The 16,560-nt window shown below is 39.9% G+C and overlaps 1 protein-coding gene across 1 annotated transcript; it reads right to left on the bottom strand.

The window, feature by feature from the left end:
- Positions 1–728: 728 nt before the first annotated feature.
- Positions 729–8,609, bottom strand: LOC140246289 (creatine kinase, flagellar-like). The gene is made up of 4 exons (XM_072325755.1): positions 8,417–8,609; positions 6,539–6,602; positions 5,584–5,742; positions 729–4,496 (listed from the first exon to the last, which is right to left on the bottom strand). Exons 1-4 carry the CDS (start codon positions 8,445–8,447, stop codon positions 1,112–1,114), a joined length of 3,639 nt encoding a protein of 1,212 aa, XP_072181856.1. The 5' UTR covers positions 8,448–8,609; the 3' UTR covers positions 729–1,111.
- Between the last annotated feature and the right edge of the window lie 7,951 nt (positions 8,610–16,560).

Genomic DNA, 16,560 nt, shown 5'->3' with positions numbered 1-16,560 from the left:
TATCTCTCGTACAAATGTAAAAGGTTCATTAAATGATAGACGGCATTACGTTAGCGTTCAAAATGAATCTCCAGATTGCTCAGAAAGACGGCGGCATCGAACCCCGAACCCCGAGCAAAAATACACCTGTAGAATTCTTTTGTGCATGCATAAAAAACTGACAGCTGTTTGAATGATTACAGCCGGTTGGAACTCCAGCTCTTCCCTTGATGCTACATTATTTTACACACACACACACACACACACACACACACACACACACACACACACTCACACACACACACACACACAAGTGCAACTGCGCCTATCAAGCTGTATATCACACATCCCGAACAGTGATAACACATACTGTACACACATACACGCACACACATGCGCGATCAAACACTTGCTCATTCATAATTAGATTATGGTGTAATAAGAGGTGAAGCTTCACTGCATGGTTTTCATTTTCCCCTATCTCTTTGTTTTTATGTAGAAACCAACAGGTACATGAATAGGCACGAAGCAAAATATCAGAGCAATAGCTCGGTACCGAGATATACTCCCGGAGTGTATAAGAAGCATCACAGATATGTTAACTATTTTGTGATGCAAATTCGCCTTCACCATTTACCATTTTCAGACATTTACTTTTACAAAACGATACTCTCATGGCATATGTGTGAGTGTGTGTGTTTGTATCTGTGTGTGTTAGTATCAAATTAACAGAAAGGCTCACAACATAATTATGAAATGTGCAATATCATCTTTTAATGCGACCATCTTCACTTAGTAAGAAATATGGTGTATCAAAATAAGCTCGCAGATGATAATATACTTTGCCATTATAAATGTACAATGCTATTATGTTTTCTATGGAAAGCTTTTTAAGTATTGTCCATGAATTTGAATCATTATTGCTAATTTCAATCGGACTCATTATTTCATTACTTAACGTCATGCTACTTTGAAAAAAAAAAACAGCGTGAAGGTAGTTGATATTCTGTAGGATAATTTTCTAAATTCATGTATAATTTGCCATGCCACAATTGATATCTACGGTTGATTACAAATGATTATATTTAGTCCTCCTGAGATATTATGCGATTCTAAAAACGGCTCCAGGGTTCTAAGCTTCCTCAGGCTCAGCCTGGTCCGCTTTAGTTGGTTCCTGCAGTTCTTCGGGCAGCAGACAGTTGATGTCCTCTCCCGCCATCAGAGCTTTCTCCAGCTTCACGAGTAGCGTGACCCCGTCAACGATCCGCTGGACGAGCTGCACTTCCGAGTAGCCAATGCGATCTGAGTTGGATATGTCGAAAGTGCCATCGGTAGATGCCGTGTCTACTCCTCCCGTTCCTCGCTTCTGGAGCCGCATGTGATCGAGGATGGCATCGAAACAGCTCTTCTGACTCAGGAGCGGCACTTTGATGTGGACCCCAGCGCGCAGCCCTGTGCCAAGGTTGGACGGACAGGTGAGAACGTACCCCAGGTGCTCATTCCACATGAATTCATGACCTTTGGCCTTGATGGCGTTTTCCACCTTCTGTAGGCCATCGCAGAACCGCTCGAACACGCGCTTCATGTTGCCACCCTTCTCCATAGAGATGACTCTCGTGTGGTCCTCCTCGTTGATCCAAACCAGGAAGTTCTTTTCGTTGTTGTGCCAGATACCACGGGCTTGGGGCCAGTCACGTGCCATGTTGGCGCAAAGGAGGAGAGGTGATACGGGCTTGTCGAACAGAAAGTGATCTTCAATGAGCTTGTCCTGCTGCTCCTCGGACATTCCCGTTAGCGGGTAGTACTGACCCCTCAGAGGACCAGTGAGCGTCGCCAACGCGTCACATGCGATAGCTTCTACAGCAGCACGTTCCTGTCGAGTGCAAACCGGTGGTAGTGTGTACCCACGGATACTGCGACCAGTGCGCACACGACATGATAAGACAAACTCTGGGTCAAAGTCATCCCCTCCGACAAGTTCAGATGCATTAAGGTTGGTCGGGTGTTTAGCTGAAGGGGAATAACCATTGTGTCTTGCCTCTATTACTGGATCAAAGAGAGGAGCAAACACCTCGTAGCTTTCTTCATCTCCAGCCACCAAACCTACGGTCATGATGAAAGGGTGACCTGGGTTATCGACTCCCGTCTGGATGCAGTCATCCAGCGTGACTCCGTTCTTGGTCTTCACGTTGCACAATTTATTGAAGACATCCTCAGTCATACATCTGGCCATCCAGTTGTTATGCTGAGACAAGTCTGGGTAGTTGGAGCTGGTGGGCTTGATGGGTGGCCGTGGGCGACATTTCTCCGGAAGGAGATCGGCAATATCATCACCCTTCTCAAGAACCTTTTCCATCTTCACGAGCAGCTCGACACCATCAACCACATACTGGACTTGCTGCACTTCAGACGAGCCAAGTCTGTCAAGGTTAGAAATATCGAAAGTGCCGTCTGTAGAGGCAGTGTCAACGCCACCAGTACCCCTCTTCTGCAGTCGTAAGGCCCTCAGGATCTGATCGAATCGAGGATATTTGGAGAGGAGGGGCAGTTTGACGTGTACACCCCCACGCAGGCCTGTTCCCAGATTTGATGGACAGGTCAAGACGTATCCGAGATGTTCATTCCACATGAAGCCCTTTCCGTCCTGCATAATCATGTCCTCAAACTTTTTCAAACCCTCGCAAAAGCGTTTGAAGACCGCTCTCATGTTCCCGCCTTTCTCCATGGATATGACTCGAATGTGATCTTCCTCGTTGACCCAAACGAGGAAGTTCTTGTCATTGTTGTGCCAGATACCTCGTGCCTGTGGCCAGTCGCGATGCATCATGGCTGCGGTGAGAAGTGGCGAGACTGGTTTATCAAACAGGAAGTGGTCGTTGATAAGCTTTTCCTGGGTTTCATCGGACATGCCCTCAAGAGGGTAATATGATCCCTTGAAAGCTCCTTCGAATTTGTCCAGCGCTCTTACTGTGATTTTTTCCACGGCTGCTCGTTCCTCTCTGCTACAGTGTGGGGGAAGAGAATAGCCTCTGATGCTGCGTCCAGTACGCACACGACAGGATAGGACATAATTTGGATCGAGCTTGTCTCCACCTTTCAGATCTTCAAAGTTGAGGTTTGTGGTGTGTTTTGCATCTGCCGGGTATCCACCGTGTCTTGCATCAATTACAGGATCGAAGAGTTTGGCAAAGACGTCATAGGACTCCTCATCTCCTGCGACCATTCCAACTGTCATGATATGTGGATGTCCTGGATTCATCACACCCGTGCGGATGCAGCCTTCAAGAGTGAAGCCATTCGGTGTTTTCTTGTCCTTCAGCTCTTTCCAGATGTCATAGGTTAGACAGTGAGCGAGATGGTTGTTGTGCTTTGAGAGGTCCGGGAAGCCCTCTTTAGCTTGCTCCGCCCTGACAGCCGCGGGATCCTTAGGAATAAGCTGCTTGATGTCTTTCTTCTGTTCCAAGGCCTTCTCTAGTTCAACGAGCTTCTTGACGCCATCAACGACTGACTGGACTTGTTGCACCTCTGATGATCCAAGTCGATCGAGGTTGGAGATATCGAACGTACCATCAGTGGAGGCAGTGTCAACTCCACCTGTTCCTCTCTTCTGTAGACGGTAGTGAGCCAGGATTGTTTCAAAGGCTGGGTGTTTGCACAGCAAAGGCACCTTGACGTGCACTCCAGCACGGACGCCTGTGCCCAGATTTGATGGACAAGTAAGTACATATCCAAGATGCTCGTTCCACATGAACTCATATCCTCTCGACTTCAGAAGGTTTTCCACTTTGTTTAGGCCAGTGCAAAATCTCTGGAAGACATTCTTCATGTTGCCGCCCTCCTCCATAGAGATGACTCTCGTGTGGTCCTCCTCGTTGATCCAAACCAGGAAGTTCTTTTCGTCGTTGTGCCAGATTCCGCGAGCGTCAGGCCAGTCGCGAGCCATGCGTGCAGATGTAAGCAGTGGTGAGACTGGTTTGTCAAAGAGGAAGTGATCTGCAATAAGCTGTTCTTGCTGCTCATCTGTCATTCCCGTTAGCGAGTAGTACGATCCCTTGAGGGGACCATCCAAAGATGCCAAAGCTTCCGTGACGATCTTCTCGACATCCCGGCGCTCTGCTCGCGTGCAGTGAGGCGGGAGTGCATATCCTCTGATGCATCGACCGGTCCGCACTCGACACGATAGAACATAGTTCGGATCGAGATCGTCTCCGCCTTTGAGGTTATTTGGATTCAGGTCGGTGACGTGCCGGGCGTTGCGCGGGTACCCATTGTGCCGCGCATCGATGACGGGATCGAAGAGATCGGCGAATAAGTCGTAACTCTCCTCGTCGCCGGCGACCAGCCCAACGGTTTTGATGAACGGATGTCCAGGGTTATCCACCCCCGTCTGCATGCATCCATCCACTGAATATCCGGATAGAGTGCGAAGGTTGCAAAGCTTGTTGTATATAGCTGGTTTCAAACACTCCGCCAGGTAATTGTTATGCTGGCTTAGGTCGGGGTAGTTCGGATCAGGCCTTAGAGAAAAAAAAAAATGGAGATATTGTTACCTATTGTAAGATTTCTCGTTGTTAAGATGATCAAGCGAAATATTTATGATCTATCATAGTATGTTTCTCTCTACCCCGAACGCCACTTCATAGATATGGCAAATACAACTGAGGAAACGCAACCGCCTGATGAACCAGAATACCGAATTTAATAAACAATATACAGGTGTATTGATGATAATTCTAACTTATTGGCCAATCGTGCATTTAACAAACTTACAATCAATCGTAACTCTGTATAAGCCATACTGACCTAAGCACGCGTACTGATTTGTCACCGCACGACTTATTTTAATTGTTGTTTTGGAGGCTTCCAATAGGTCTATTCCATTTCTGATTCTCACATGTCCTGCATATTAATTCATACGTCTAGTCGTGGGCAAAGCATTGACGTATATTGTTATTTCTGTTGTGCTGTTACGTCTTTCGGTGCTTTCCTTTGTTTCTGTTTAATCAATTTTAATAAAGTGATGTTGTTCTTCTATATCGGATTCCTAGTATTTTGTAGATGACACAAAGACCCAGCTTTAATGCTTAAAAATAGTTCTATAATGATAATGTGAGTTATGAATTTAATTCAGTATTACCAATTAAGTATTGTTAAATAGATATAATGTGAACAATAGTTATGTATAATACCAAATTTTCCTATTTGGAAGACTATACCGTCTACAGTTATGGTTTAGACAGAAAAATAAAGATATATCCTCATATTTTAGGCTTATCAGGAACTTTTTATTTATTATACGATGTTTTGTGATACAAGTGACAAACATATATGCATAAAGTGTGATATCTTGAACATTCTTTTATGTTAAATCACTTCTCCCAATGATAAACACTACCAATTGAGCGGCGTCGAAGGCTTTACAGATCTTTTTTTTTTTTTTTCTCGTGCCTCATTGTTTGTTTTTTAATCTCTCTCTCTCTCTCTGTCATTTTACTCACGAGTCTCTTTTTCTTTTCTTTTCTTTTTTTTTGGGGGGGGGGGTTGTTGTTGGTGCTGTTGTTGTCGTTGTTGTTTTTGTTGTTGTTAAGGGTAACCTGTACTCACGGAACGTCCTCAGTCGCATCTTTCGTGAGATTTTCGGCCGCCTTTGGCAGATTCTCAGGCTTTCCTGCAGTTTGCGCTTTGTTGGGGGCTGGTTTTGTTTCAGCTTGCTTTGGACCAGGTGCTGTTGCCGTTGTCGCTGGTGTTGCCGTAGATGACGCTCTGTCATAATATCGAATCACAATCAGATTACCAAGTCACCGATAGGTACCTACCAATTAATATTATTGTCAACTACACACTCGGTCCAATATAATTATCTTACAAGCATACATTTATATCGAATAACAAATGCGTTTCCCAAAATGGACGAAAATGTCGGGATACATTTCCTTCAACTCTTCCAATGGTGTGGCTGTCATGATAATAATGTAGAAATCACTTATCTTTGCTTTTGAAGGTGTTGAGATTAACGTAATCATACTTACGTGTCAATTATCGTTTCCTCTCATACAAAATAAAGTTGTTCATAATCGATAGGACACGGTTTATTTAGGTTTCTCGACATAATAGATCCACAAGTACTCGATTCTCACAGTGTATTTTACAAGCTACGATCACTGGATTCTGAATTAAACGAAAACATGCATAATCAGAAATAATTGAATATTACTCAGAACAGCTTGATTTCTCTGTGGCATTATGTAGATGTGCGACGAAAGACTCACTTCGTTTAAGATGTCGTCGCAGTTATGTTCTGTGTGTATAACATGCACAGACAATACGTTCTTTCCCATTTCGCTCAGAATATGTCAAATTATTCAAACACTGTCATGTAAAGGAAGTATATAATAATTCCTCCAATCATTTCTACATGATCTGTCCTGTGCACAATAATTTCCGCTATTCTGATGTTTTGTTTATCTGTTTATACATTCCCGTCCTTTATAACGTGTTTGTATGTTTGTTTGCTTGTTTGTTTGTTTGTTTGTTTTCTTTTAGGATTATTACAACTCACTGTTTCTCCTTGGTATGGGCAGCCTTCACAACGGGTTTTGAGTCAAATCCTCCAGGCTGACCACCTAAGAATGCGGACGTTGAAAAAAAAAAATGCATACCGGTGATAGCCCTTTTAAAACGATGCTTTGTGTTGCTATTTATACATTATTAGACAGTGGGTGTTCATTGCCAGGCCACGTGCAATACTGAAAGTTCTTTTGTTTCTTAAAAGAGTAGTAGGCCTATACGTATTCTGTTATTGTGGGGTGTGTTTTTTTTTTTTTCATTTGGGAGGGGGTATTTGCACAGATGACAATTGCGTGGAAAAAAAAATAATGTGGTATATTACAGTTCATGGCAACCAATCATGGAGAATTACAGAATACCGGAATACCAGAATTACAGAATACCAGAATACCAGAATTATACAGTATACCATTTTGCAGCGTAAGACGCTGCAAAATGAAACTGTGATCAATCGAACATGAACATGTGTATATCATTAACAGTTGCATGGTGTCTTTGTTCAATGATGAACAAAGGATTGTATAATTATAATTTCTTGACAGCAACAGAGCATTTCCCCTACGGAGATCAAAAAGAGACATGTTGTGATGTCTCGACATCACATCATGCCCATGTTGTGATTAGCATCATAAACATTAATTTCATGCATGAAGTTTCATACATGAAATCTTATGTACTTCAGTAATATCAATCTATTTCAGAAATTTTATGTATTCAAGAAATGTTATTCTATTTCATACCAGAAGTTCATGTAGAAATCTATGAAATTGCTAGAAAGATATGTCTGAATTCATGCTGACACTATGTGCCACTCGGTGAATTTCAGAAATCATATCATCATCATTGCCGTCCAATGACCCCTCTAGGTATAGCACCTATAACAATTCAGTTAGATATGCTATAACCTCTATCCATTACTAATATTATCATAATTAGCATTGTCTATCAATAGGCCTAGACTTCTACCCGTTCTTCTCAAAACGGGTGGGACGCGAAATTCTAGCAGGTGAAGATTTATATTTGATCTAACTGTCATGGGCCTCGAAAAATTGTGTCGATTATAGGAGCCAAAAGCGGGCCTTGAGTTTAAAAAGGTTGAGAAGCGCACACCACCACGTGTCTAGACCCCTAACTAGACTTTCTACATTAATCGCTTCTAACACCGTCTAATCTGACAGCGAAACGTTCCATATTTCTACCCGTCGTTATGACCATCCCCACTAACCACCACAACCACTAGCAGTTGGAATATCTACATGTATTTTTCTACCAATCACCGTCATCACCACCGTCAGTACCAGGCCAGTATGCCATTCTAGGGCCTAGAGCCTAGTTATTCTATATATCATGATCAATCTAACAATTCTCAATATCTTTATTATAGTCTAAATGTCATTATCAATACCCCACATAGCATCGTCTCCAACAGCCAACACCTGGGGGCATTTCATTTGTCCGACAAAGTTGTCGGACAAATTTGCTCTCAGCCAATCAGATGCAAGGATTTCAGTAACTTGTAACAGTTTGTCAGAAAAATATCCGACCAAAACGCTTCATGAAATGCCCCCAGGTGTCATCCTCGTGATATCTTTTTAATGAGACTGGTGTTCTGACGTGCATTCAGCTGAACTCTCTGACGAAAAGTCTTTATCGCAACCACGATACCATTATCTCTATTTATAGGCATCATCATTATCGATATTATCTGTCCAAAATATTCTGAAATACAAACTATCGTATAAAGATAGATTATCTCTTCCCTCTCTCTCTTCCCTCTCTCTTCCCTCTCTCTCTCCCAGAGTGTCTAAGTATAGCTCCCACAGGAGTTGAGGTATAATCAGCCGAACATCACGATGTCATACATTCATACCTGTTTGTTGGGTAGAAACTGCACATCCCATGATTCCTCTAGATTCTCTGAGTCATTGGCGAAAAGAAACTTCGGTTTGATAATGTTAAGTTTGTATTGTTGCTTTTGTAATATTTCCGTTCCTTTTTGTTTGGATCCAAGTCGGTAGCACTAGCCCGCTTGTTGTGTTCCTGTGCTGCTGTTTAGTTATCAGTTCGTGTTTCTGTTTTGTTATCATTCAGGAATCACGCGCGTATTAAAAATTAGCATTTTCTTATATCATAGCAACCTTGTGCAGATCTATACGCAGACGCTCAGATATCTGTGAATGCAAGGCGCAGAGTAGATTATGACGTCTTTTATTGAGGCGCATTTGGCGGAGAGATTAAATTTGGACATCACACTTATCCCGAGATGCTCTTTTATTCAGCATTTGGGACATACTTTGACGGGACAATTTTACATCGCTGTGCGACATTTCGGATTCATTAAATTACACTGATATTTTCATCATCCACTGTGACATGAATAAACATCACTTGCCTGATTTTCATCGCAATATATTTCATGTTTTGGAGAAAACTCTACGCCAGATTTTCAAATAACTTTGCGTGGTATGTGCGTAGATTATTACATCCTCGTATCCATAGCGACAAGAGCCCCGCCAGCGCGCATCCTCTTTTCTCTGCTGGAACTTGCCAGTGAGTGCGCCAGTTTATATCTTGGTGCATTGTCTTGCAATACGCGTTATTGTGACGTCATTATGGAATCCGATAACCACAGGCGGCTTCGACATTTTAGTTGAGGAAGTTGCCGTGAAATCAGAATCATCTAATTTCGTCGTATAATCATTAAATAACTTTCAAATCTCCTAAACACACTGAAGGCCTCACCACTTTCATGCGCTCACCACCCTTCATATGCAATCCACCTCGCACCCCCCCCCCCCATGGCCTCCCGTCCCCACGCTCTCATCCCAATACTCATCCTGGATAAACGTTGTCTATAAATTTTGTCAACTGGGCTGTTTCCGCTCTCAAGCGTAAGCTTATAGGATACAGCCTTTTTCTGCAATTGCTTCCCTGAGATTGTACCTTTGAATTATTTTTCTTTATCATTAATGTACCGTGTAATTTGTATCAAATATTTATCAGTATTTTGTATTCATCAAGTTTATCAATTCTCCCTCAAAAATCCTATGATTTGTGCAAAAGAAAAATGTATTTGTTCATTACAGTTGTCATGAAATAAAAGTAGAAATGAATAAATATCAAATCTTGAAATCCTGTCTTTGATTATCGAAGAGGCTGTTTAACATACCCAGGTGCGGCTACCACTGACGAGAGAAAAGAATACCACCTCGGAAGTAACAGAAAGGGTAAACTACTGCATGTCAACATGGTTGCTGAGATAGCTCTGCAAGGTTCTGATCACCATCCTACCAATCATCATCCAATCCGAGACTCAGGCAGTGGTGAAAGTCGCTATTGAACAGCTATCCAGTTTCCGGTTGTCTAACACCGTCTCCATTCTGGAAAGCAGGCCAACGGATTCAAAGTCGATCGGCCAGAACAGTACTATTCGCAAAGGAAAACACGCCAAAAGTGTTTAAAGGGACTGTACAGTACTGGTTGAGGTGAGGATTCAGGTTTATAACATTTTTTTGGTGATATAATGAGAAACCTCCTATGAAATATGAAAGAGCATGCAATTTTAAGAAGGATTTAACGTTTATTTGATGAAAATTGGCCTTGAAATGACCGAGATATCCAAAGGGCGATTCTAATAAAACTGACTGGGCACGACTTTTATTAGGATCTCTTTCTTTTCCCTTGTTTTTAGATATATATCAATCACTTCAAACCCGATTTTCATCAAATAAACTTTTGATTCCCCTTAGAATTGTATGCTCTTTAACATTTCACAGAGTGGTTTCTAAATATCTCTTAAAACGTTACAAGCTGAATCCTCACTTCAACCAGTACTGTACAGTCCCTTTAATCCAGAAGCATATACTGTATTGATCAGCTCGATATTTTTACTATGCTACTATGCCTCTCTGAAACTACACATTGTACTTGTAACGACATCAATTTTTTAATTCACAAACCGATACTTTTTTTTCTTACGTTTTTCACAAAGACAATAATAAAGACAAGACAATCGCAAGATTAGAAATCCGTATATGGTGCTTATGGTATTAGTGTATTCCTAAAGCATGTAAAGGATGATGTATTCATGCATGTTCTCGGTTACATTTCGTTACTGCAAAGACTCGCAATTCCGAAAATGAAATGAGGTTCGTTATTGCGACGGTTTGTTTATCCGGAAATGAAAAAAAAAAAAAAAAAAAAAAAAAAAAAAAGAGGGAGAGAGAGAAAAAGGTTCGTTATTCCGAACGTCCGTTAATCCGAAAACAAAATAAGGTTCGTGATTCCGAAGAAATTTCATTTTCGTATTGAGGGACCTTCGGAATAACGATATTTATGCCATTTGTGGGATTACGAACCATCAGAATAACGAACCTTTGGAATAACGCCACAAAAAAATGTCCGGAATAACGAACCTTATTTCATTTTCGGATTAACGGACCTTCGGAATAACGAATATCACGAGTTTCTCTCATGGAGAATGTTAAAGAGAAAAGAAGCTCTTGGGTTGTCATTTATTTGAGGAACCGTGTACATTCCTCAAAAACTCTCGAAGAACATGTACATTGATGACTCGTTATTCAATGATAAGGCTATGGATGTGATAGCGCCGTGTAGGCCTACAATTTGCCAGTTTGTTTATTGGGTGATTTCAACACAAGAGCCAGAATGTCAATAGAATGTGGTACTGCGATACATTGTTCCAATGCCTCAAGTCACCAATTTCCTAAAGTCATGATAAACATATGCCTAACGAGATGCGACAGTAACAAGGTAGGCCTACACTGTATGAACAACATCACAGCAGACTGCTAGAACGTAGGCCTATGGTAAGATGTTTTAATACTGTATTAATGATTGTAATGACCGCTTTGGATCAGATGAATATTATGGAGATTTTACTTGCGGCCTAGTTTTTGCGTTGCGTCACAAGAATTACATGTGCTTCGTTTATTCAGTGACTTCAACGTTGATGCATTCTATCCCATACTCTTCGACAAACACAGTTCCATTGTTATGACAGTGGGGGATTTATGAGCTGACCAGGAAATCACTTAGGCCTACATGACCAATGACAATAATGTTTACACAAAATGGTTGAAAGTGAGAATGGAAAGCTAACTCTATGTAAACAATTTTGTAATTACTGGCAGGCCTACACTTACAAGTATTAAACATTGTTGGAAGCATTGAAATATTGGTAGCTATTTAAAACTGAAAAGGATTGTGAAAAAAAAAAAATAATTCAAGAATACCTTGACAAATGTGGTCCATAAGATGAGAGACGTTCATCCAAAAGCAGACGATAGTACTGATATGGTGAAGTTATATAGGAAACGTCATTATTTGCACAATAATTGAATATACTCGCAGTAAGAAAAACAGCAAAACGTAGTCTAATGAAAGGAATTAACGTTCTCTATTGTTTCATCTATAAAAAAAAAAAAACAGGCAAAAGTAATAAATCACAAGTTATCCGCAGAGAATTGATAAGACAAGAAAACGTTTAAGCACGTACACTGTACTGCATTTCGTTTATAGACAGTTTGCTGTAAATCTGCACACAGAGTCAAACGTACATGCCAAGTTTATGATTATTGGAAATTATTAATCTTCAAATGGAAATAAAGAAACTAAACTACCTGTTGATTTAGAAATTCTTCAGGAACCGCACTTCATTAAGTTGTCTCAAAATTCAATTTCATAATGAATGTGAAATTCAATGTCGTAATCAATCTTGGAATGACAGAAATAACCTTTGAAGAAGTAGTCAAAAAGATTGAGCGCCTAATAAAAAAAATCAAAGCTCACTTCACGAATGTCTGAAATCCAGCACGTAATTCCTCACATACTATGTCGTTGGTAAAATGTTAAATGCAGTGCATGCATTCGACAGTGAATGGTTCCAACGGAATGGACGATAGGTTTGCTATACATTGTACCTTCTTTCCATGAAAAAAAAAAAAGTTATCAAGCGATCCCTTACGGAGGAATAACTCTATACTGAAGATATTCAAACGCGAGATCTCTCTCCCCCCCTCTCTCTCTCTCTCTCTCTCTCTCTATTGCTGATCTCCCTACAAAGAGAATAGCCTCGTATGGATTCAGATGTTGTAATCATCATTTGTATAGTGTCAAAAATATACTCCGATAAATGTATTCATATAGGACCATGAGACAGTGTGTTTTGTGTAATCTCACGAAGCTAGGTGATGAGTTAATTATCTGATTGAATGCCCCCATTTTTTGCAAATAAGCCTTGCTTATTCTATCTTTCTACAAGGCCTAACAGTATAAGATGAAGGAGCTCTTTAATCCTACAAATTCCAACCTTAGCTCAAATCTAGTAAAACTTTGATTATGCAAGGCGTACATGAAAGAGTTCATAGTACAGTGTATGCATTTTCCATTATATGAATGTATTTTGTACTGAACTTTGTGCATTATTTTCACTCACTTTTGTTGTTAGACTTTTTACCGCTGCTGGATAGTGCTTTCATGCTTTGTTTGTTAAATCATGGACCTACTTTTAGGTCCATGGTCTTCCTATCTCCCCCTTTCTCTCTTTTTTTCTATTCTCTTTGTTTCTGTCATTGTGTTCCCATTTGTTTTCATACAAATTTACATTCATCATGATATTCATGTATTGTGTAAAAATTTATTTTCTTTTTGTATTGCATATTCTCTTTATGATGTGTGAAAAGTGGTTACAATTTGCAATTCTGAAGGTCTGTAATTCTACGAAATGAAATTTTTGTATGGTTTGTTATTTTGGAATGAAAAAATCATAACTGTTCTGAAGTGTGTGTGTCATGCATACGCCTATACATTGACACATACATGTACAGTCAACCTTGCCGAAATCGAATCTGAAGAAATAGCTTCGACTTACAGAAAACTGAACTTATGAGGGGCTAAAATCAATAGAATATAAAGGGAAGAGGACTCGACAAGACCTTCGACTTACGTGGTTATTCAACTTACGCGAGGTCGACCTAAGCAAGGTTGACTGGTCAAGGTTTAATGTCTACTCTCATCCTGCATTGAAACCTTGACACCGATGGCCATTGTTATGCAATCTTCTCATGAAGACATACATGTATATTTTACATACACACACACACACAAATATCCTCTCCTCGACAATGACTAGACTTGCATGAAAGTGGTTCTCTACCATTTCTGAGCCATATCCTGCACTACGTGCATCAATATTCTGCATACACGCGGATCTTGGAGCACACTGCCGATTTGCAAGGCAGGGTAGTTTACTACACTGTATTGCTGTTCCAGTTTTGATGCACTTCCTCACACAACCCTGCACAGCATACCATATCTCCCTTTCTGCTCTGTTGGCACACAAATCTATAACACAAGGACACACATGTGTTCTTTGATAAGAATGTAATCATTTTAATATTGCTGTGAAGGTGAGGCAAAATAAGTAGGCATTGGATTAACTGCTGCAACAGCAAATCAAAATGAGAAAGATCCTTCTTTTCTTTCCCAATGACACAAATTACATAATTTTGGTATCCAAAGGCAAAAATAAAATATCCTTTGTATATATATATTGCCTTGCAGAAAATTTTCTGAAAACAATCATCTTCTCCATGTATGAATATATATATATATATATATATACTGTATATGTATATATATGTACAACTCTATAATATACAAAACTGTAAAATATTTGTTCGAAGATCAACTGATGTCCAAAGCAACTGATAATGCTTCTCAGTTTTAGGTACAAATTGTTGTTCACAACATAATAAGCCTTGTGCCTGTTGTATGCCTTTGTTGCACTTTTCAATTCTGCAAAATAAATGATTGGCCTGAATGTCTGGAATTGGAACCTTTTGCAAAAGGAAAAAATCGTGGTTGTAGTATTGTAAGTGTGCTGAATCAAAGTTGCATAAATTCCTCGGGGGTGCAACTGTGGCAATACACGAGACATCCAACACAAACAAATTGCAAGTGTGATCCCCCTGCAAGGCGCGACAAATAAACTTCCCTCAAAATTGTGTTTGGCATATTTTCATTGGTCCACAGATATCATGCATGACTGCATAGCTCATTAGGTGAATATATCAATTAACTTAAGTACATCATATCCAATCCTTATACTAAACTACACAATGCGGAGAATCCAGGTTATTCAATGAATAGAAACTGATCAGAAGTGTGTGGTTTTTTTTTTGTCAAATTCATAAATCTCCAACTCATGGCAAGATGCAGTTCTACTATATCACAAATTCTTGATCACACGTAAAATTCTGGTGAGTATCAACCATTACCCAAAAATATCCTGCGAAACATGCTTGGATTTGTGAAAAATCCCTTCACAATTTCAGAAGACTGGCCATTTCAGATTTGCCACCTGGAAGTGCAGTCACAGATTTGTGGCACATAAATTGTCATTTTAAAAACCACAAATAGGCCCTAGAAAAAAAAAAGAAGAAAAAAACAAACACTAACACACTCTCACACACAACCCCATCCCCGTAAGTATTTCACTTTCCATTTATGCTTCACACATTCTGTCCTACCATTTTAACGGCAAATGTAATATCAATGCTGATTTCAAAAAGTTGTATCATATAAGTTAGCTTCCAATAATATGTACATGGGAACCTTGGCGAATCATCTATGTACAGGTCAAACTCATTCCAGTGAGACATCCCTAGTGCAGCCATCAGATTCAAAGGTTGGGTTCACTGGGGTATGTACACAGGGACTTCAGTCGATAGAAGTAGCCTCCTTGATTTGATTGAACTCCCTCCTAGATTAAGTATGTTCTGATTGCATCACTATACAGTCAGGTACGGTGCACTCCTGTTATTATGAAATTGTTGTTACAATGACGTAAAGATTCAGGTCCCAAAATTATCATCTACACATATCTTTCCATACTTATCTGTTCTGTTATAACAGAATTTTGATATTATGAAAGAAAACTGCCGGTCCTGATGACTTGTTTGTTAAAACAGGAGTGCACTGTATTCTCATTATCATCATTAATACTACAATCAAGATTAAAAATTGGTTTTAATTCCATTTGTGATAATTGCTATTGTAATCATTACCAATACAGAGCAGTTGATACTATGTTGGAGTTGGAATAAAGATATGCTGGATAGGAATTTACAATTTGGCACTTGAGATATAAATCGCAATGCCAGTGAGAACGCTTTCTTAAATGTGGGTTTCCAGAACACCAACAGATTTTTTTTTTTTTTAAGCTAAACAAAAGAATATATTTATTGACATGTATAAACATTTCTTAGCTACTTTGAATATATCCCTCTTCACTCCTACCCCCTTCTCGCAATTGACAATACAAAATTTTGAGTGCAAGAACTTTGCTGAAACCATGGAGACTCCAGCTGCTTTGAAAGGTGTCTCCAGCGAATGAAGTACAGTCGACCTTGCAAGAGTTGACTTCGCTTGGGTTAAAAACTTGGTCGAGCCAAGAGAAAAAAATCCTTCTCTTAGACGGACATAAGCACATGTTACTTTTATCGTGCAGTCATAATGAAATGTTGAATAATCTTCTCTAGTCCCTTTGGACTGGACTTTGATAAGGCTGACTGTATCTACTGAAATACTTGATGCACTCTTAAAGCTGTGACTAGGACAGTGCTACTGACACTAGGAACCAAAGACTAAACTTTCTACTCACTGACATATTATTTCAGTAAAAGAGGCACTTTGTGATTGTGTAACAGGAGTTATTTGTTTGTGAAGGACATCTGGCAAAACGGTGCAAAAAAAAAAATGATTGGAGTACACAGACAATAAATGGCTGCCCAAAAGTTATATTGAAGCCCCACAACAGTGAGTCATCTGAGCAGCAAAAGCAGAAACGTTTTGTCACGCTTCATTTCACATGGAATTTTGAATGGAATGTCGGCCTGTAACTTGGCTTAAACAAATACATGAACTTTGCAATCTTTCTCTGTACTACATACACTACATAGATCATTCAAGTTTGATGAGCACACTAAGACG

Source organism: Diadema setosum, chromosome 2 (genome assembly GCF_964275005.1).
Source record: "Diadema setosum chromosome 2, eeDiaSeto1, whole genome shotgun sequence".
Taxonomy (NCBI): Eukaryota; Metazoa; Echinodermata; class Echinoidea; order Diadematoida; family Diadematidae; genus Diadema; species Diadema setosum.
The sequence above is the reverse complement of the archived record's forward strand: the minus strand, read 5'-3'. Positions and strand labels throughout refer to the sequence as shown.